General features: G+C 39.8%; 1 protein-coding gene across 2 annotated transcripts in view; it reads right to left on the minus strand.

Annotated features, from left to right (window-relative positions):
- Positions 1–23,078, minus strand: part of ACVR2A (activin A receptor type 2A) — a 109,305-nt gene that overhangs the window by 38,566 nt on the left and 47,661 nt on the right. The window contains exons 2-5 of one of the 2 annotated variants that reach the window (XM_030579491.1): positions 22,260–22,467; positions 18,314–18,423; positions 14,791–14,945; positions 5,301–5,324 (exon numbers count right to left, since the gene is read on the minus strand). In XM_030579491.1, coding sequence (XP_030435351.1) covers positions 5,301–5,324; positions 14,791–14,945; positions 18,314–18,423; positions 22,260–22,467 — 497 coding nt within the window. The remainder of the gene's footprint in view (positions 1–5,300; positions 5,325–14,790; positions 14,946–18,313; positions 18,424–22,259; positions 22,468–23,078) is intronic. The other variant, XM_030579492.1, reaches the window with a different exon arrangement.

Raw genomic sequence — 23,078 nt, forward strand, 5'->3', positions numbered from 1 at the left:
GAATGTTCAAAACTTCTCATTTACTAAGAGTGATTAAAAACAATTCCACTACAATACTCAACTTCCTAACCACTAAATGCTACATACTTCTTAAAAACTTCAGAAAGTACACAGACAGGGGAATGTATTCACCACACTCTGTGATATATGTATTAATCAGAGTAGCCAGAGTATATTAAACGTTTTCTTGTTTTCACAGCGGAACACAAAATTCTTCTACAGGGCAGAAACTGAATTTTCTGTGTCAAGAAATTCTGTAATAAAAAAAAATCATTCTGAAAAAAAAAATTCAGTTTCCAACCAACAAAATTATGAAAAAAAATAGTTTTTGGTTGAAATGTTGTTTTGACAAAAGTTTTATTGCAATTTAAAATTTTATTTGGATATTAAATTAAAAATAAATAATTTTGAACACCCTCACCCATCCAAAAATCCTTTCTGAAGAGTTCAAAATGCAACACTGTTTAATTTTTCCTGAAGTAACATTTCATCAAAATCTACGTTTCCATGAAGTGTTTCACTTTTTGAAAAATCAACTTTTCCCAAATAGACAAATGTTTCATTGGAAGAGTCCCAACTAGTTTGAGTTTATGTAAACCATTTAGGTGCCACAGGCATAATTATTTCTAAATAATCTTTTCAAAAGATCTTTGTAGCCTTAAGGGCTCTAAATTTTCTCCAAAGCCTAACTGACTGGCTAACCTAGTCAGTAGGAGACAAAAGTTGATAAACTGACTAGGAGGCAAAAAGCTCGGGCATTTAAGCTCCACTTTTCCCATAAGTTGTAAAGCTAATTTGAGTTAAATACTGCACCAGACTATAGTTGCGAACGTAGGGAGCAGCAAACACCGGAGAAGCAAACAGACAGAGGATTGGTGGGACAACACCCTGGTTAGAGTACCAGTATTGAAGAATATAGCTTGTTCCAGAAGGATGGGTATGGGAAAAAGGGGGAAGCATCGTGCTGTACATCAAGAATGTTTATACTTGTGATGAGGTCCAAGAGGAAGTGAGCAGCACACTTACTGAGGGTATGTCTGCATTATGAAATTAGGTCGAACTTCTAGAAATCAGTTTTCTAAAAATTGATCTTATACAGTCAACTGCATTTGTCCCCACTTAAGACCACTAAGACCATTAACTCAGTGGAGTGTGCCCACAGTACCGAGGCTAGCATCGACTTCCGGAGCATTACACTGTGGTAGCTATCCCACAGTTTCCGCAGTCTCTGCCACCCACTGGAATTCTGGGTTGAGATCCCAATGCCTGATAGGTCAAAAACATTGTTGCAAGTGGTTCTGGGTGCATATTGTCAGGCCCCCCCTCCCTCCCTCCGTGAAAGCAACGGCAGACAATCATTGCAAGCCTTTTTTTCCAGGGTTACCCATGCAGACACTATACCACGGCAAGCATGGAGCCCGATCAGCTCACCATACGTCTCCTGGGTGCTGGCAGATGTGGTACTGCATTGCTACACAGCAGCAGCTCATTGCCTTTGGCAGCAGATACTGCATTACGATTGGTAGCCATCATCGTAGTCTCCTGAGTGCTCTTTTAGCAGACCTCAGTGAGGCCTGTCGGGGCGCCTGGACGTAAATGGGAGTGACTCCAGGTCATTATCTTTTTAAGTTTCGTCTCCTGGAGATTCAGTCCTGCCTGAAGTCACACTGCACTGTCTTCTGGCGAGCAACCAGGAGACGACGATGGCTAGCAGCTGTACTGCACCATCTACTGCCAGCTTAAGATGTATAAGAGAGATGGAGTGGATCAAAACAAGAAAGAGACCAGATTTGTTTTGTATTCATTTGCTCCCCTTCTCCCTCCGTGAAATCAACAGCTGACAATCGTTTCAGTGAGGTCTGTCAGGGGCACCCTGAAAAGTTTAATGGAGATTCAGTCCTGTCTGGAATAGTGGGGTGAGGAATAGCTCATTGTTTTGAGCATTAGCCTGCTAAACCCAGGGTTTTGAGTTCAATCCTTGAGGGGGCCATTCTGTGCAACAGTTGTGTGTGTTTCTCTTTCATGCAAACCCATCCTCTTTGTTGATTTTAATTCCCTGTAAGCCAACCCTTTAAGCCATGTTGTCAGTCAACCCTCCCTCGGCACTGCTGCGGGTCCCTGTTATAGCCTCTGTCCTTCATGCTCTTAGAGTTTTTTTCAAATGTTTGGGCATTTCATCTTTTGGAACAGAGTTCTGATAGCACGGATTTGTCTCCCCATACAGCAATCATATCCCATACCTCCCGTTCGGTCCATGCTGGAGCTCTTCTGTGATTCTGGGACTCCATCATGGTCACCTCTGCTGATGAGATCTGCACTCACCTGCAGATTGCCACACCGGCAAAACAGGGAATGAGATTCAAAAGTTCGCGGGCCTTTTCCTGTCTACCTGGCCAGTGCATTTGAGCTGAGAGCGCTGTCCAGAGCGCTCATAATGGAGCACTCTGGGATAGCTCCTAGAGGCCAACAACATTGAATTGCGACCACATTACCCCAAATTTGACCCAGCAAAATCGATTTCAGCACTAATTCCTTTGTCAGGGGAGGAGTACAGAAATCTATTTTAAGAGCCCTTTAAGTTGAAAAACGGCTTCATCACATGGACGGGTGCAGGGTTAAATTGATGTAACGCTGCTAAATTCGACCTAAACTCATAGTGTAGACCAGGGCTGAGAGTCACTGGGTGAGGATAAAAAGAGTAAAGAATAGTAGCAATGTTATGGTGGGCGGTCTATTATAGACCACCAAATCAAGAAGAGGAAGTATATGAGGCATTCTACAACCAGGTAACAAATTATCTAACACATATGAGCTAGAATTAATGGGGGATTTTAACTTCCCTGATATCTGTTGGAAAACACAGTATGTCTTGCAAGTTTTTAGCATGTATAGGAGACAACTCTCTGAATCAGAATGTGGAGGAAACAAGTACAGGGTCATCCATTTTGGATCTGGTACTGACCAACAGGGATGAATTATTTGCAAAAAATGAAGGTGATTGGGAACTTATGAGTTGTGGGCTTTTATTTGTAGAACAAAAAATGTTTATTATTAAGTTTGTTTTTTTTTTTTAATATAGTGCTTCTATCCAAAGCACTTTACAATAGTTCGCTAATGGTACAAACAACATTTGGAAAGATCTTTTGCCAAGACCCTCAGCAATTTTCAAGTGGTCCACAAAAAAAAAAAGTTGAGAACCACTGGTCTACACTACAGAGTTATGTCAGTGTATACACTAGCATACTGCTTTGGATGAAATAAGTGGCCTGCTACACCAATATAACTCCACCTCCACAAGAGGCATAGCTCGGTGTAGTTAGGGCAACAAAGTGCTCGTGTAGATGCTCCGTTACTTACTTCAGATGTTGGCTATAATTCTGTCAGCAGCCTGGGGTCCTGTGCCATTTAATTGACAAGAATGTCAATTTCATTGCTAGTAGGCTCCAGTACTGTGAAATTGAGTCCATGCTGGGCTCACAGCTGTGGCTATCACCTCGATTTGGGTAGAGGGGCTCCAGCTGTCAGCCCCGCATGTCTATCAGTACCCCATAATACCCACTTCAGCCTGTGCAAGTGATACTGTTGAAGCCACTCTCCACCAGTAGGAGAGTAGCATGGACACCAACAGCAAACTGAATAATTGCGGTGGCTGTAGGTCGACCTAAATTAAGTTAAGTTGACCTAATTTTGTAGCACAGACAAGCCCTCAGCCTTCTTACAAAAAAGATGTGACCTGATGACTAATCAAGTTACCATAGAGAATAAAGAGGAAGAGATGCAGATCAAGCTAAGTAAAAAAAAAACACACAGGATCTTCTTACTAATTTGAATGAATTGAAGACAGCGGAGCCTGATGTTATGCACCCTAGGGTGCTGATTAGCTGAAGAAATCTTGGAGCCACTGGAAGGAATATTTGTAAACTCATGGATAACAGATGAGGAATACTGGACAAGGGCTAACATAGTACCATCTTTTAAAAAGGGAGAAAGGAGGAGCAGGGAATTTGTGGCAGATCACAACCCCAACATGAGTCAATGTGATGCTGTTACAACAACAAACAACAACCACCACCAGCAAATGCAGTTTTAGGGTGCATTAACAGAGGCACAGCATGCAAGTTACAGAGGTCATAGTTCCACTCTACTCAGTGCTCGTTAGGCCTCAGCTGGAGTACTGTGTTCAATTTTGGTCATCAATTTATAGACAGAACTTAAACAAACTGAAAAAGATCCAGAGAAGAATGACAAAGATGATCAAAGGGACAGAATACAAGCCATATGAGCAAAGACGGGAAGAACTGGCTATGTTTAGTTTGGAAAAGATGAGATTAAGTGTGCGTGGGAGGGAATATGATCGCAATCTTCAAATACCTGAAGGTTGCCATTAAAAAAAAAAAGATGGATAACAGTTGTTCTCTCTTGCCATAGAGGACAAGACAAGAGGCAATGGGTTCAAACAACAGTATAGCAGATTTAGATTAAACCTCAGGAAAAACTTTGTAACTTTAAGAACAGCAGGACTATGGAACAGACCATCCAGGGAAGTAGCGGATGCTCCGTCACTGAAGGTTTTCAAAAGGAGGCTGGATAGCCATCTGTCTTGGACGGCTTAGACAACATATCCTGCATCTTGACAAAGGTGCAACAAAGATTAATAAATATCTGTAAATGTCAAAAAAAGCGTGCATGGTAAGTAGTAATAAGTTTCCTATTTTAATTTCTTCTGAACCTGAAGACTTTCATTTGAAGCTGAACAGTGGTTTAAGTGGAAGGAAATCTCTTCCAACTTTTTACAAAATTTAAAATTTGCAGGAAAGCTATTTAAAACAATGAAAAGCAATGTGCCATTTTCTCTAAATCATGTTTCCAATGGGTTTGTACTATGAATTAGCAAGACCACTTATAAAAGAGAGTGAAGTTCAGTATCCACAGCAATTTAGAACTTGGCTCTCTGAAGACTGCCAACAAGGAACTGCCAATTGTCAATGAAGTTTTATGTGCAGACATTTTAAAGTGATTGGTTTCTTTCATATAATCTCAAATGCCGAATTCAAACCAGTGACCTAAAAAGTGAAAGGTGGTGTACTCCATTATCAATCTCCACAGACATTCAACTCTATTGCACAAGAAATTCTAGTAATTTTTAGGAGAATAAGTTTACATTTTGACCCAGCATGCTTACTGAAAGTACCGCTACAAAGTATTGCAAAGACTTTAATTTATATCAAAGCAACAAGAAATAGAACGTCTTAGATGACCACAAAGTTCCACAAACACACACACACAAAAGTACAGCTTACCTCAATCATTATATGAAAGGCGTGCTTGTAAAAACAAAAAACAAAAAAAACAGGCAAAGGAAGTTACTAATTATATCAAGAACAAAGTGAAAAGCATCTTGTGAGAAAAGTGACACAGAAGATTAGTTTGTATAAAACAATCTGTTACAAAGAGTATCTAAGGCGCTATCAATTTTTGCTTGGATAATTAACTGATTTAGAACAATAAATCTGTCACTGAATGTCATGTTAGTAAAGTAAACAGGTAAAAGAATAATTGTAGTACAGGATGTTAGCAGAAATGATCTTATGATTAAACAGAGAACTGCTCTTTTAAAGTATCTGAAGAATCAGTTTGACAAAAAACGATATTTCTGAAGATATTTTTTAAACAGTAATGAAATAGAAGACTTACAGAACATACATGGGACATAGTCCACCATCCACTTCTTTCATATGCTACTCTGATTTCACAACTGTTACTCATCTGTTCAACCGCTCATATTCCACATATTTACACAGCATTATGTTAGTCTATTTGCCACATCTCAGTTTGAAAGATTTATGCTACTAGAAGAACATTCACATTCCTGCTAGAACTTATTTTCTACTGTGGTCACAAGAATACACCAGATGGCAGTGTTGCATTTTCTAAAATTAAGAAGCTATATTGCAACTGAAAACTGTAAGTATGAAATGAAACAACCTTTCTTTAATAGCACATCATATGGGAGATTTGTACTACTAATTTAGAAGAAGATGTGTACATTTATTTCTGGGGGTACAATTTAAATAACTGATCCTAGATATGCAATATTTGACAGATGTAAGACGTGAAAATATTTAAGGGTTCTTTCAATAAGTCCAAAAGAGTAATTTGATTTTTTTTCCACTGAAAAGTTTTGTAAAAAAGGAGGAACAGAACTGAATTACTGGAATTTAGAAAATGATTCAAATTAATGTTGATTGCTTGGCCTGGCTAACCCCCACCCCCTCACACCTCTACTTGATACAAATGGCGTGTCACTTGCCGTTAACCACTACACTCAGAGCATTAATTTTCAAACTTTGTTAATTTACATGGGTTTTTTCTGTTTGTTTTTAACTGCCCTCAATGACTGGGTCCTTATTTCTGGACATTAGCATCATCAATCATGTCATCAGCTAAATGAATGCTATTGCACAAAATTCAAACACTTAGAGTACTCATTCTTAATGGCAACTATCCCTATCCACCACCCTTTGTCTTTATCTTCTCAGAGTACACACATTGCAGGGCCAAGCGCCATGTCTTCCGCTGTGCTTGGAAACTGCCTAGAACATGCCGAGCAGTATCTCTGTAACAAGCTAGATGAAGTATTTCTTGAAGGCTAGATTAGCCAGAGTCAGGTGTATTAATCCTGCAGTAGGGTTTATTGCTACTGAAAGGATGACTAAATTTCCAACTGATTTCCCAATGATCCATTTGCTAAGAAAAAAAACCAAACAATAGGTGATCGCCTTTCTTGCCTCCCCAAGTCCTGAAGGAAAGCCTGGAAGCACCTGACACAAAATCCCAGAAATATAAATGGAAAGGACTTTGAAATGTCATCTAAGCCTGCCCCCTTCACTGAGGCAGGACTATCCATGACAGATGTTTATAGCCTCTTAAAAACCTCCAGTGAGCTCTCTTGGAAGCCTGTTTCCGAACTTTATCCTTATAGTTAAAAAAAATTTCCAAATTATCCTAATCTAAATCTCCCTCATGGCAGAATAAGCCTGTGACTTTTTGTTCTAGTTTCAGTGGACATGGAGAAGAATTGATCATTGTCCTTTTACACAGCTGAAAACTTATTGGGAGCCCCCATTCACTCTTTTCTCAAGACTAACATGCCCAGTTTTTATAAAAAACTTTCCTCAGAGCTCAGATTTCACCATGGTTTATCATTATTGATGTTTTCCTCTGGGCTCCCGCCAATTTGTCCACATATTACTTGAAGTGTGGCACCCAGAACTGGACACAGTAGTTCAGCTGAGGGCCTCACCGGTGTCCAACACAGCAGAACAGCACAATTACCTCCCATATCGTACATACAAGACTCCTGCTAATACGCCCCAAAATAACATTAGTTTTTTCACAACTGCATAATACTGTTGGCTCATACTCAGTTTGTGATCCACTATAACCCTCAGATCCTTTTCTGCAGAACTATGCGTACCCAGTTAATCCCGATTTTGTATTTGGTGTGTTTATAAAACACATTAGGAACTACACAGAAACTTCTCCTAACGTGACATGATACAGGAATTTGTAAAAATGTTAGACCCTCCCTAATGAACTCATTAAAATACAAATACCAAGGATATGTCTACACTGGCAGAGAGTTATAGCACCACTCAGAGTGTGCTGAAAGTGAAATGACTGTTGTGTGTTCACACTATCAGCTGCCTGTGCAATAGCGTGTTCACACTTGCAGCGGTGCATTCTGTGCAGCTATCCCACAGAGCATCTCTTCCTCTTCTGCCACTAAGAGTTGTGGGAAGGTGGAGGGGGTCGCAGGGCATCCTTGTCCTGTCCCAATTCCACATGATGCACTGCTTCACATCCCAGAAATCCCTGTGCTTCTGTCCGCATTTGGCACCATCTTTCAACTGTTTGTGTACTGTGCACTCTGACTTCAGTCTGCAGGAGTGGACCCTGCTGTGTTGGATCAATATGTTGCTGGCTCTCACTAACATGTCACAAGTGGCAGTGGCATTATTCCTTAAACTACAAAGGCAACTGGAGTTTGACATTGATCTCCCCACGCATAGTAGTTACGACACGAGATTGCTTGTGGCATTCATGAAGGTGCTGATCACAGTGGAATGCTGCTTTTGAGCTCAGGAAACACGCACGTCTGGATGACAAGCAGTGGCTGCAGAACTTTCAGATGAGGAAAGCCACATTCATGGGACAGTGTGATGAGCTTGCCCCAGCCCTGTGGCGCAAGGACAAGAGAATGAGAGCTGCCCTGCCATTGGAGAAGTGCGTGGCGATTGCACTATGGAAGCTGGCTACTTCAGACTGCTACCGATCAGTTGCTAACCAGTTCAGAGTAGGAAAGTTTACCGCTGGACTCGTTTTGACAGAAGAGTGCAGGGCCATTAATTGCATCCTGCTCCAAAAGACCATGACTGTGGGTAACATGCGTGACATTGTGGATGGTTTTGCACAAATGGGCTACCCTAGCTCGGGGGGGAGAGGAGGGGGAGCAGGCGATAGATGGCACGTATATTCCAATTCTGGCACCAGGCAACTGAGTACATTAATCGGAAGGGGTATTTCTCTATGGTTCTCCAGGAGCTTGTGGACCACCATGGGCCTTTCATGGACATTAATGCAGGCTGATCCAGAAAGGTGCATGACGCACACATCTTTTGTAACACCGTCCCTGCTCGCAGCTTCCTGAACACGCCATTCTTCCAGGATCAGAAGATCATCACCATAGGCAAAATCAAAATGCCCATTGTGATCCTGGGAGACCCTGCCTGCCCCCTTAATGCCATGGCTTATGAAGTCATATATTGGGCAACTTGACAGCAGAAAGGAACAGTTCAACAACAGGCTGAGCAAGTGCAGAATGACGGTTGAGTGTGCTTTTGGCTGTTTAAAGGCCTGCTGGCACGGCCTATATGGGAGGCTGAACCTGGTCAATGACAATATTCCTATGCCTATAGTCACGTGCTGTACTCTCCATAATATTTGTGAAGGGATAGGTGAAAGCTTCACTCACAGCTGGATTGAAGAAGCTCAGCATCTGGAGGCTGAATGTGAACAGCCAAAGACCAAGGCTATTAAAGGGATGCTTTGAGGCAGCAATTTGAAGCTGAAAGCCACTAATTTTTGTTGCTATGCTTAAGAGTGCAGTGCTTGTAATGCTAGGAGGTGATTGCGATTGGTGCAGACTATGCACTATGAAGGTTTAAGAAAACTGCCTGCTGCTTTGCAGGGCTATGTTAGCTTTCAATTAATAGAATTAAGATTGCTTTCAAACCAACACAATTTTTTTATTAAACAACCACCACCACCACCACCACCACCAGAGGAGGGGAGACAAAATATACATATCAGCACTGAGCAGGATGGGGGGGAAGGGACAGTCCCAGGAAATTAAAGATTTGTGTATGTCCAGGTATCATATCCAACCTTCTCCTTTGGAGTACAGTGCAGCAGGTACTATACTTCAGCAAGACTGAACTGCAGAGGGACAGGTGTTGAGTGCACTGGGTACTGGGAGTCTGCAGTGCAGAACTGTGATGGGAGGGGAATGGAATGCCATGGGTACAGACTGGAGCCAGGAGGTTGATAAGAGGGTATTGGCGGTGTCTAGGAGGAGCATGGGAAAGAGTTCTGTGACAACAGCTGCAGGAGAGGGTGGGCGCAAGGCTGCTCAGTTTGCAGTGCTAGTAGTGCCTGGAGAGAGAGTGTGTGTGTGTGTGCTTGGTGCGCCATGTTTATGAGCCGCTCCATGACTTTGTTCTGGCACGCCATGTTCTCCTTTCGGTCCCTCTTCTTGCTGTCCCCGCTACTCCATCAATTCTTGTTTTTCAGCCGCGGACTGCATCACGACGCCACTTAGAAAGTCCTCTTTAGTTCTTCATGGCCCCTTTCTAATTCTGTGCAGCCGTTCAGCCAGTGATAACAAAGAGGGAGGCTGGGCTCCTTAGGTCAGATCTGTGAAGCCAAACTGCATCATTTTACAGAAGCAGTATTGTTTACAACACACAGACCACTGATTCAGTGATTTATAACAGTTACTATTCACATACCTATCACTAACTGGCTGACCACATGCAAGCACACATGAGCCATAAGACTCCCAAAATGGTGAGTAACCACAGGGGAAGGGGAAATCAGTGTTCCACGACTGTACTGTACACTGGGCATGTGGCTCTTGGGGAGAGCTAGCACTGTAGTGGGGGCCTTATAATCATTACCCTTCTCACATTTTCCATAGGCTGTGTTCATTATGGAAGATCTCACTGGTGAGGGTGAGCAGGGAATCAAGGGAGCGTCTCCTTCAAAACTGTGGCTTCCACCCTGGTCCTTATGTGACTCGCTTGTATGCGACACCCCCTGCACTCCCCTGTTATGGCAGAGTGGTGCGGGAAAGTTACCTTTAATGGATCAAGAAACAAAGCAGCTCTGCCAAAGAACCTGCAGCAGCAGATTGCCCATATTTTCATGAGAGTTTTGTGGAGATCTCGGAGGCAGATTCCCATGAAGTGAGGGAGTCAATCAACACCTTGTTCCGCTGCTCAGACTAGGCATGTGGTGGTACACACATCATACAGACACAAGTCTGCTTTCTGCAACCCTCCTGTCCCCAACAACACTTCAGTGATTCCCAAAAATCAAAGCCACTTACTAGGGGCCTCCTCTCCTGTTTGCGCTTTGCCAAGCTCCAATAGCTGTGATTGGCTAGCCTCCACCAGAGTAGAGAAGATCTCCTGGCTGCATGCATCTCTGACCTCCAAGTCATCCTCTGCCTCTGGGTCACCCTCCACATCCTCATCCAAGATTTCCTCTCCTGGCTTAGTCCATTCTTGACTGGCACACGAACCACCGAAGTATTCACAGTCGCCTTCGCAGTGGAGGTGGGGCTGCCACAGAGTATTGCGTCCAACTCTTTGTAGAACTGGCAACTCGTGGGCACAGCACCACAGCAGCAGTTTGCCTTGTGGTAGGTGTTGCACAGCATCTTCACTTTGACCCTGCATTGCAGCGTGTTCGGTCATAGCCTGTCATGCATCATGAAATCTGCCCATAGGGGTCATAATTCCTATGGCTGGAGCACAGCTGGGACTGGACAGCCTCCTCTCCCCAAATGCTGATGGGGTCCAGCAGCACGGCATTGCTCCAAGCAGGGGATCGCCTGCGTGTGGAGCAGGCATGGTCACCTGGAAAGATGCTCTGACACGACTGCATGCATCACAGAGAAAACAGGAAGGGGACTTTCAAAATTCCCAAGAAATTTGAGTGGAGATGACAGTTGGTCACCTGAGGGAAGGGCAGTAGAGTTCAAACCAATGACCAGAGAAGGGAGAACAGGTATTGTGGAGCACCTCCCCAAGGACAATCGCAGTGCTGTAATTGACAGAGTGTTTACACTGGCACTGCAGCTCCAGCGCAGAAAGCTGTACGCCTCTCGTCAAGGTAGGCTTTTGGTTTTTTTGTGTGTGTTTTTTTTTTTTTTTTTACAGTGCTGCAACTGCACAGTTTCTGCACATTAAGTGGCTTGGCAGTGTGTACACCTCAGGAAAGTTGCTTTACCTCACAGAAACTTGCCAGTGTAGACAAGACCTAAGTTTCTCTACATCAACAATTAGTTTGTGGCAAACAGGGCTGTTAATCTACCCCTCATTAGATTGCCACATACACACTGTGTATTTGGACCCTGCTCATGTCCATTAAATCTGTTAAAGAGCTTTGATGTAATCCCGATTCAAAGAGGACTAGATCAAAAAGTATTAACAAATAGTTAATGAGCAGAGTCCACATGGACAGTTAGTCTGTGGCAGGCTAAACTCATACCTCAGGTTACCGTGAACTAAATGTGCACGCAGACAAACCCCAAAATCTCATTTAATAATTTAGACTAAGTATTTCAACAAAACTACAGAGAACAGTTATAAATATACATTTTTTTAAGTTAGGGAATCTTTCTGTAGAAACTTTAAGCTTAAAGGGGAATTCGCCTCTTAACTACTTCCTTCCTGTAGTCAGAAATTCCTCCCTACTGCTCTGACTTGTCATTACTGCATTATGAGTGCAGTTATCCAAGGATCTTGACCCTTTCAACTCTTAAATTACTAGATTTTAAGATGATGTCCTCTGACAACGTTAAAAGTATTAATCTTTAAGTAATAAATCCTGTGCTCCAATACAGGAGGTTCTTATTCTAGACACAACTCTAAATAAAATTCCAGTGTTTACTTTCTGGAGCTATTGTATAAAGGTATAAAATATTCATAGTGAAGTGTCTGGATTAGTATAAATGAATGGAGAAACTTGTTTTATATAACTGCACAAAGTTTAATTTTTGACATTTTATTCAGTTGTAAAACGTTCAGATCTATTAGATAAGACACTAGTCATACCACAGCCACAACTGGTATTATTTGACATCCCTGACAGTGGTCTCAACTGAATGAGTATGGAGATTGAACTATTTGGTTATCTAGAGAGTGATTCTCCCCAGAACAGAGGGATCAGCAGGGTAAGGGAAAGAAGCTTGGATAACTGCCATTTTTTCTACACCTTGTTCTGTGGATAGAGGACTTCACTCTCCAAAGCTATACCTCTGGCAATTTTCGCCAGCACTAAACACACAAAAAAAGTGAAGCATTTTACATGAACAATTTTTAAACTGATGCCTAATCTAAAGTGTTAATGAAATTCCTATTCAATGTGATCAAGCATTTGTATAAATACACATTTGCAGTATGACAACTGTCAAAATGAAAATGAATAAAAATAATTTAAAAACCCCCCACACACGCATCAGCCCTTTCTAGATTTTGTTTTCACAAAAATTTAGCAAAAGCTACATTCATGTGGTATTTAAAAAATTTAAAAGGCACAGCAGTGACGAAAACTCAAAAAGTTAAAAACTAAAGATGCTTTAACTTAGTCACACTGCAGATCCACACTGTGGTATGAAGTTAATAGCATAAACAGTAAACCCAGATGGTTGAAATATTAAACAGTTTATATAAGGGGATATCTCCAAGAATAAATTACATTTTAGTCCCATATAAAACTAATAAGAAATTTAAAGACTTAGTGGCTCAAACATGGGCAAGAAGTGTTATACTAGGTATGCTACCTTTCCTTCCCTCCCCACAAACATTACTTTTAATTGTAAGATACTAATACCAAAAAAGGTAAAAACCAAAAGGCAGAAGGTAAAAGCTTTAACTCATTTCCAAAATTAAACCCCTGAATCAAAAGTTCCTAATTTTAACTGAGGTGAGATTTGTGCTGGCACAGTTACAGTTCCAACAAGTTGTAAATACTTAAGGTAACTACAAGTATCAATAGGTATTATCTTGAGGTGTTCGCAATACTCTTTTTGAAGTATGAAAATGAACAGTCTTGTTTTAGAATTAAAAGTTGGCCCCTCCTAATTTCTCATTTGACAAATATTGATTCCCCCCCATCTATTACTAATGGAACAAACCAACAGATCTCATTCTGCGTATGCACCACTAACATCTGTAGGAATATGCAGAAGTAGCAATTCTAGTACTGTTGAAAGTGGTGTCAGCAGAGCACAAGCATATGTAAAGTTTTGATTAGGTCTGACAAAAAATTAGCGTGTTTTACAATCAGATTAATCAATAATGTTACCCGGGAGGCAATGTATTCTAGCTCAGGGGTTCCCAAAAACTTAATTGCTCTGCGACTCCCTTCTGACATCAAAAATACAATATACGACCCCAGAGGGGGGACCAAAGCTTGAGCTCACCAAAACCTCAATGTCGCAGGGGGTAGGGGCCTGAAGCCCAGGGGCTTCAGCCCCAGGCAGGGGGCCTGTAACCTGGACCCCTCCACCCAATAAGGTGCTGATCTCAGGTGACACCTTTGTGACCAGAATATATTTATTACAAACACACACAAAAATAAAATAAATTAAGTTAGTATTAATATTATAATAGTACCTAGAGTGCCTATCAGGTATTGTGGCCCCAACATGCTAGGGCTATACAAAGTTCTTGTTTTGCTTTGTTTTTTAGAAAGCTAGCCTCCTTCCCTGAATAACTTACAGTCAAAGATCACGTTCTTTAAACCACTTCACATTTAAAGCACATACGGAAGTGTTTGCAGGATTTGGATCTAATTTAAAACAAGATGCAAAATGCTTTTTTAACAAAAGGAGAGAAAATGGGAGGAAGGTCAATCAAACTGTGCAGTAGCCAAGCTAACTAGTACACAATCCAATGACTGCACTTCATTTACTTTTAAAAAACTGCTGTCTAAGCCTATCTATTTTTTTTTTAACATAACCTCTGCTTTGCTAGTTACCAGCTTTTATCCTTTTTTACTTTTAAAACACATCCACACACACACATCCCCAACAGGAGTAGATCATAAGCACCTTATTCCCTATGATGAGTAGATAGTCCATTCACATCAAGGAAACAATTCGAACATGACTTCACAATTTTCCCATAATATTGAGTCTTTACTGTTTAAAATAAATATATGGACATGTTTACTTAATTTTTCTTTTTTTAAAAGCATACGCTGGGTTTTTAGAATGTTAAAAGGTGAACTGAATCTTCACTAGGTTCTGATAATTTTAGAGCCTAACCTACCAGTACTTGATTTTTATTAGTTTCCTTATGCAAGGAAAACCAAGCACCTGCTTCAGTATGCAAAGGAAGTCAGATTTCAGTCACATCACTTAAAAATATCCTCTATCTCCCTCACCACATTGCTTTAAAAATGATTCTAAAACATTAAGATTACAATATAGCAACTTACTTGGGTTGGTACAAGTACTGGAGGATATGCTAGCTTATGATGTCTGTACATCCAAAATGAAAACAATACGATCACCGCAATTCCCATTATAGGCACCAACGAGTAAAGCAGAGTATTGAACAAGGGTGGTTTAGGTGTAACAGGATTGGAAGTGGCTGAAGAACAAAAGTTACAATTAATCTTCTGCGATTACAGATTTTAACAAGCTCATCCAATGCCTAAACTCGATTATTAAGTTCTAAAAGAAATGAACACATTTATTAAGTAGCAGAACACAGTGGCGGAACCTAATTCACCACAACAGAGTTTAATAGCCAGATACAGATTTTAAAGATTTATCAGAGATTTTCAAAAGCATGTAAATTAAAGTTCAATTGAAGAACTTATGCTCCTAAACTCCTTGGTTGCTTTTGAAAATCTTCCTCTTCTACATCAAACTGTTTAATATTCATGCAGTTCCTAAAATAAATCCTCAAAACTGCCATACCAAGAAAAATAAATTCACAGTGAATGCTCAAACTTAGGGAACTATATCACGAGGCACCATTTTACAGGGTTTATTTAAATCACCAATTTTAAATCATGATATAAATCAGCAAATATGAAATCTTGATTTTTAAATTGTAATCTTCTTTTGCATTTGTACTTTTTAGTTATTTTCCTGAAGAAAACTGGATTCTCAGTTACTAACCATTAAAAAACACATTGACTTGACTGAAACAACACCTTTACACTGTGATGCTTCTCTTTCCTAATCAGAATACATATCTATATACATTTAAGCAATTATATAACTTAAGATGCATGCATTCAGATTCTTAGTTTTTCCTTTTAAAAACTTTTAAAACCTTAGAAAAAGGTGACTAACGTATTTATTTATCAAACGATTGACTGACTTGTGATTTGCGTCAAGCTTCATTTGCATGGAAATTGGAAATCGGAAATCAATTAAAATGCACAAAAACACCATTTTTTAAAACTACCTTAAATATGCGGGGTATTTAAGAAAAAAGTTTAACATGTTTTGCATTTAAAAGCCAAGTACTTTATTACACAAGGAATTACCATCTGCAGTAAGTGAAATGAACTGTTTCTGGGCACTCAAAGCCTGTACACCCTCTCACTCTCTTTGGTGTAATTTAAGTAATTAAGGGGTGTGAAAAAGGAAGCGACTTCCACAAGTTCAGTTGTCTGACTTAAAACAGCCTCAGCAAAACATGTACTGCTTAGTATTTTATTATTTAATTTGCACTCTCTTTACAGAAGTATTTATTGATTTTGCTTTTTCATACAATCACCACAATATATGAAGAACACAAATTATAAAATGTATAATTATTTTCTGTAACATGCAGCATAGCGTTAACATGCATTTGCAAAAAACATTTAAATCAAACAAACTATAAAACCAAAGAAATCAATACTTTCAAAACTCATGGGGAAGAACAATGCAGACTCGATAGGGTCAGGCAGCATGGAAGCAGAGGCAAACAGGCCAGGGGAAGGAGTCTTGGACAGGCTGTTAGACCTTTAGACATACCCTAGTTAAATGTTTTTTAAAAAGAGCAAAGATTTCCTCAAATTCACATCACTGATCCAGGTGGCAGAAAGCGACTCTTGCTTTGGCCAGTAGATCTGAATACCATTATCCTACTGAGCTCACTGATTTACTTTTCCACCTCTGTAAAATCATTTACTTTGTAATCATGACTCCTCTCAAGTACCACGAATGCTGTGCCAAGGAGACCAAAATTTGCAGCAAAATATTCTAATATGCAATTCTCAAACTATGTTAGATTGTTAAATCAAAAAATGATTTTAATTCTAATGTCAACCTACTTCTGTAGAAAGGGGATATTCCTATAGCCTGCGCAGAAGTGCGTCCATCTTTTACCATAGTGCCAGCATGTAGCCGAAGGGAAAAACGATCTTCTGTAGTCTTTGCCATACCAAATTCATTCTAAATAATTTTTTTCTTGAATTAAACATGAGCATAAAACTACAGAAGCACATTTTGCATTGCGTAATAAAATGGACCATTGTAATGCCTTTAAACGATGCTCTAGCTCTTTATCCCAGGATTTACTAGTAACTTCAAGATGAAGTCTTGTTTTCAAAAAGGCATACATGGATGACATGGGTCTAAGGAGTTTGTAGAGCATCTCTTCTATATTTTATATTTGGGAGACGGGGGGGAGAGTGTAGTGAGTCCCTACTGTCAGTACCAAAGTGAGAGGTCAATTAATTTTTTGGCTGTATATCCTGCTATATTGCTGTGATCAGGAGGTCATACTGTTTTAGGACCTGGAAGAGAACTACCCCCCGCCACCACCACCACCCGTCAGAAGAAACCACACATCCCAACCACCAACTGAGAGAGAAATAATTTAAATGAATAGATATTAAGTTTCGTCTTTAACATGGTTGTCAATTGCAAACTTAATTTGAAATATTTATGAGAACAAAATTAGTGTAAATAAATTGTTTTCAAATAATTACTTATACACCCACTCACTCTGTTGATAACCCATAAAGCAGCACTACTGTTCTGCTTTCATCTACATGATCTCACCCTTTTAATTAATGCTTTTGCGGGGTATGTGTGGTGGGTGAGAGGAGGGCGCACAGGCAGGGAGTTGCAAATTTTTTTTTTTAATATATATATTATATACACACACACACACACACACACATATACACACATATACACATACACACACCATACTTTTCAAATGGATATTTGTCGTTAGGGTGACCTAGTAGTGCTTAACAGGTTAAGCACCTTCGTTGGAAGGCATGGAAAAATAGCGTCGCAAATTTTTAAAGTTATTACTTAAAATCATGCACAGGATTTTCCCCCTTCCCCCCTAAAGGATTTCCAGAGAGTTTTCTTAGTAGCTTTTAGTGTGTTTTTTTTAGCAGACTTTTTTTTTTTTTAATACATTACAAGTGTGCCCAGCAATGACAATGAGTTCATTTAATAAGTTACAAAATTAAACAGACCATTTCACAAGAAAGTAAGTACCTACTCCAGGGCATGCATCTGTAAGGTAATACATGCACAGGTTGAGTGTGCTATGGCATTATGGCCAGTTCAAACACAACCAGTTTCATTTACTTACACCTAAGATGAGATTTAAAACAATGAATTTTTGTTTAGATTTTCAAAAGAGTATGAATTAATTAGCTGGATTTTTCTGAACAGGTTGCCAAGGATAGATGCCCCCTACTAGCTTAGAATAGCTTTATCAATTTGAATGGTTTTGTTTCAAAACATGGGCCTTTCATTTCAAGCTGAAAAAAGTTAGTCTATTGCCCAGATCAAATTATTTACACTAATACAACCAACTCTGAACCACTATAGTTACCAAAAAATCCTCTTCCACATATGTTTGGAAAAGGGAAAACTAACAGAAGCTATTCAAAATATTCTGGAAAAAAAAGTCTTCCTGCCTAAACATACAGAAACTGTATTCTGGTCAATACTGCAAAACCATTTCTTTTGAATGTTAAACCAACTTACGCTGTGTTACTTCCATCTCTGGAAAATAGAAAAACCGTTCATTACACATGTTGCCTTCACAGCAACAGAAGAACACGTCAGGGCTGTCTTTCTTTTCTATACAATCAGTCCTGTAAGAGAGCACCGGAAAAGTCATTTTTGTTCATTTAAGACTGACTTTCTTTGTACAAGAGCAAATATTGCACATAGTAGCTACAAAGTTAACTTTGAAAATGAACTTTTGAAAATTGTGATCCACTAGACTAAGATGGTGTTATTGGAATACCATGCTAAACTGAAGAGAAAATATATATTTCAATACAGGTCTACTTCCATTTGCAGAAATATAACATTGATCAACCTTGATGCAGAGATAATCTTCCTAACTTGCAAGTTGCAAACATGCTAGCATCCCAAAAAAGCCACCAGCAAGCTGGGTTTCAAAAACTCCTCTTGCAAGAGGAGGGGGTAGTTCTGGTGGAGGTTTTAACAACTCATGAACCCAATTTAAATGTGGCATAATAAATAAAATGAGTACTTTGAATGACTTGAGTTTATCCATGAAACCTTCACTGTGAGGCTGTTGGGAGAAAAACACCTTTTAAAAGGAAGAATACAGGAAATTTCTGTGCAGCCAAACATTAACTTTGCCCAGAGCTAGAGCTTATTGCAGTAACAATCTAGAACTATGACACATGAAAAGACATGACAAATTGGTGAGGAAAAACCATCAAAACCCCACCCCCCAAGAACTCAGGAGAGGGAAGGTAAGATAATAGATGTTGTCTCTATACCAGAGAGCAAAAAATAGTGAAGAATTCTAAGAAGAGTTTGAATCTGTTGGAGAAGTGGCTGAAGGCTGCTGTTTTATATACAATTAGAAGACTTGCTCATTATAATTGCAACTGTTTCTGTCATAATTCATTCATTGCTTGATATTCTTTGTCTGGAACCTTTTGGAGTTTGGTATACCATAAACTTAAAAGTTTAGTGAACTGCAATAGTCCTTCGCCAACAAACGAAGTTATGTACAACAGATATTATAATGTTTCCAATTAGAACACTATTCAGAAATCTTGTATTCCAATAATAAATAAAATAGTGATGTCCTGGCACAAAAGAAACAAACAAAAAAGAATAGTTTACTGAAATGCAGTAGATAGTATTGATTACCAAAATCAATTGTTATTTAAGAACCAGAGCAAAGTTTTAATATCTTAATTTTTTTGTTTACTAAATGCTGTGTATAGTATGCTACAAAGAAAAAAATTAGCATTCGCTCCCACTTCCTTAGCTCCCTTTATTTCTCTAGAAAATATAGGGTTTAATCAACACAACTGGTGCAATTCCACTTAAGGCTTGTCTACACTTGAAAATTAATTTGGATCAAGGTGGAGTATGAATTTGAAGTGCAAAAGCTATTCCTGAATAACTCCATGTTTAGACAGACCCTTAAGATTGACTCATCTGGTCAAAAACAGACTGATACAAAAACTGTGAACATCCACATGAGGCAATTTAAACCTGTCTTAAAAGAAAAAGCCACTCTTACACCGAGATAAGATTATCCACCGGGGGTTGTACCAGTTTAAACTATGCTAGTGCAATTTTGTCTACTCACAAAAAATCTTCCTCTTCAACTTTTCACTCCTCTCACACCCTTTGACTTCTTCCAAATCTTTTTTCATCTTTGTAGGAAGCTTTGAGTGAGGCAGTTCCAAGCACTCTTGAAAATTCTTAGGTCAGCTCTCATTTGTAATCAGTGCCAAAATTCTCATGGATTTCCAGTGAGAATTAGGCCAACAATAAGCACTGCAGAAAGTCCCTCCTTAAAGTTTTAAAATTTGAGAGTAACAACATCAACCCTCAAGCTGGAAACATACCCCTCACACCTACCCTTCCCCTGAAAAGGGAATATAGTCTCACTACCTCCCCACGATGGTTGAAATACAGTTCTACAACACTGTGAATAGCAGTTGACAAGATTTCATAAAAACTGCCTTTTTCCCTTCAGCACAGCAACACTTCAGTCAGTGTCAGGAAAATATCTATAGATGCTTTGCTACTTCGGAGGAACTGGCAAATCAGAATTACAATTTTTCCTTTAACTGCTTTTTACTGATGAACTTAAAGCTATAAAACTTTTTTATGAGGTAAAGAGGACTATAATGAATATCACTTTCTTCCACTGACACAAGTAAAGTTGAACAATTTTTTTTTTTAAAGATATGAAGATTTGTAAGATTAAGGGGTGGTTTTTTTTGTTTTTTTTTTTTAAGTTTTGTTCAAGCTTTTTGGAAACATTTTACTAATGCAAAGACAATACTAGAAATTTAATGTATTCCTTTTCTTCCTTCTCCTCCCTCTCCCAACACTGGTATAAAGACATTTTGTAGCTCCAAAAGAATCCTTCAGAGTACCATACAGAGATCAATTAGATGGTTGTAATCTTTAGCATTCGGCCTAGGACCCAACCAATGCCTACTGATACCCCAATACAATCCTATTGTGTGTGTTATTGCTTACCATATCTGACTGGCCATCAGTTACACAAAAAAGGTCAAGATTTTCAGAAATTATGAGTACACGGAAGCTGCCACTGGCCTCAGTGGGAGCTTCTAGGTGCTCAGAAATTTTGACAATCAAGCTATATATTGACATGTCTGAATAATGGTTTAGGGTCCAATGAGAGCTGGACTTCTAAAATGCTTTTAAAATTCTACCCCTAGGAATATAACTTTAGGCACTAGTTTGAATACTTTACTTAAATCATTCAGTAATAAGCAGTACTTATAAAATAAACTTTAAGGGATCAGAAGGAAAAAATTAAAAAAAAACACGAATACTTCAAGTTTGTCACTATTTCTATGAGTCAATGGAAGATGATGAAAAATATGTCCAACTATAGTAAAAGCTGTTAAGTATCAGAGGGGTAGCTGTGTTAGTCTGGATCTGTAAACAGCAATAAAGAGTCCTGTGGCACCTTACAGACTAACAGATGTACTGGAGCATAAGCTTATGCTCCAGTACATCTGTTAGTCTGTAAGGTGCCACAGGACTCTTTGTTGCAGTAAATGCTATGTTATCTTGCACTTTACCAACTGGAAAGCTCTATAAACTGGCATTTCTGATCTTCATTGAAAGTCTGGTTTATAGTCCAGTTGGTGTGGGGCGAGCACGCTCCCTACCTGGCTCCCTGGAAGTGGCAACATGTCCCTGCTGCTCCTAGGTGGACAAACGGCCACAAGGGGTCCTGCGTGCGGGAGGGGGAGCAGGACATGGGCTCTGGGAAGGAGTGTGAGTGCAGGCGCGGCCTTCACCTCAGGTGGCTCCCTGCAAGCGGCTCCCTGTCCCTGCTGCTTCTATGCAGAGACATGGCTAGGGGGCTTTGTGCGCTGCTCCAGGGGCAGTGCCTGTGGGTGGAGGCGTGGCTAGGCAGCTCTGTGCACTTGTCCCTTGCAGGCACTACCCCTACAGCTCCCATTGGTTCCTGGAACCAGCGCTCGGGATGCAGGCAGAGCACAAAGCCACCTATCCGTGCTCTGCCTAGGAGCAACAGGGACAGTCACTGCTTGCGGTGAGCCACCCCAGGTAAGCGGTGCCTGGATCCTTCACCCTGCACTCCACCTCCCGCACCCCAACCCCCTGCCTCAAGTCCCCTCAAGCACCCGAACTCCCTCACAGAGGCCATGCCCTGAGTCCTCCCCACATCCAAACTCCCTCCCTCCCTCTTAGTTAACCTCTTAGGTTTTAATTTTACTTACTGGCACCCTTCCTTCTTCCAACATGCCAGATAAAGTAAAAGCTTTAATAAATTTAATGGGAACTGCAGGCACCTAAATTCAAAAATTCTGGCTTCTAACATAGTGAACAATGTACTATAACGTGTCTCCTAACTAGCCTTTTTTTCCCCCAGTAAACTTGGTTTAAAGCATTATTATACTTAAGATACTTAAAATTTTCTCACCTATCGTAACAGTTGATATCATCCAGCCAACAACCTTGTTTCACAATATCAATTGATCCAGAAATATTCTTCCATGTAGCAAAGCAGTGTCGTCTTTTATCTTTATCACCATAACAAGGTTCAATGCCACTGCGATTTGTTTTATCCTTTTCCCAATTAGCATTATAGTAGATGCACTCCTGTGTTTCCGATCTGCCTAGTATGGCACCTATTTGGAATTAAAAATAAATTAATGTTAAACCACTGGATTCTGAAGGCTGAAGCACATTTGAACACTAAAAATCAGGCTGCATATAAGCTTCTTATATTGATACCATTATTAATATTCAAGTTCTCTTCTCATTGCTATATTTAAAGTTAGCATGCATTCTAAACAGGTACTGAAACATAAAAACAACAGCAGCTAAAAACAAAAGTTTTCTATTAAATTTAATGATATAGCCCAAACAACGCATAGCTTGTCAAGATTTGTAGAAAGGCTGGAAAATATTTCTTACCAAATAAGTGACAAATTTTGGCATAGCTTTTCATTATATGGCTGTAACCAAAGGTTTTATTGGCTAAAGGATAGAGCTTAATCAGTAAGTATTAGTCAAATAAATGGTGGTCTTAAATTCCAAAGCAGCATTAGTTAGCAGAATTTACCCAGTTTTCAAAGGCTGCCTCACTTCCTTGTCTTAGCACCCCTCCATCACCTAGGGTCACCTGATTACTTCATTAGCTCAGCTCTTAAAAAAGTTTCTAACCCTTGCAGTTGTGAAGAAAAGTTTGAAAAAATAACCCAATTAATGGCATAGTGTTCACCTACATTTGAGCTAA

The sequence above is a fragment of the Gopherus evgoodei genome, chromosome 11 (genome assembly GCF_007399415.2).
Source record: "Gopherus evgoodei ecotype Sinaloan lineage chromosome 11, rGopEvg1_v1.p, whole genome shotgun sequence".
In the NCBI taxonomy this organism is placed as follows: Eukaryota; Metazoa; Chordata; order Testudines; family Testudinidae; genus Gopherus; species Gopherus evgoodei.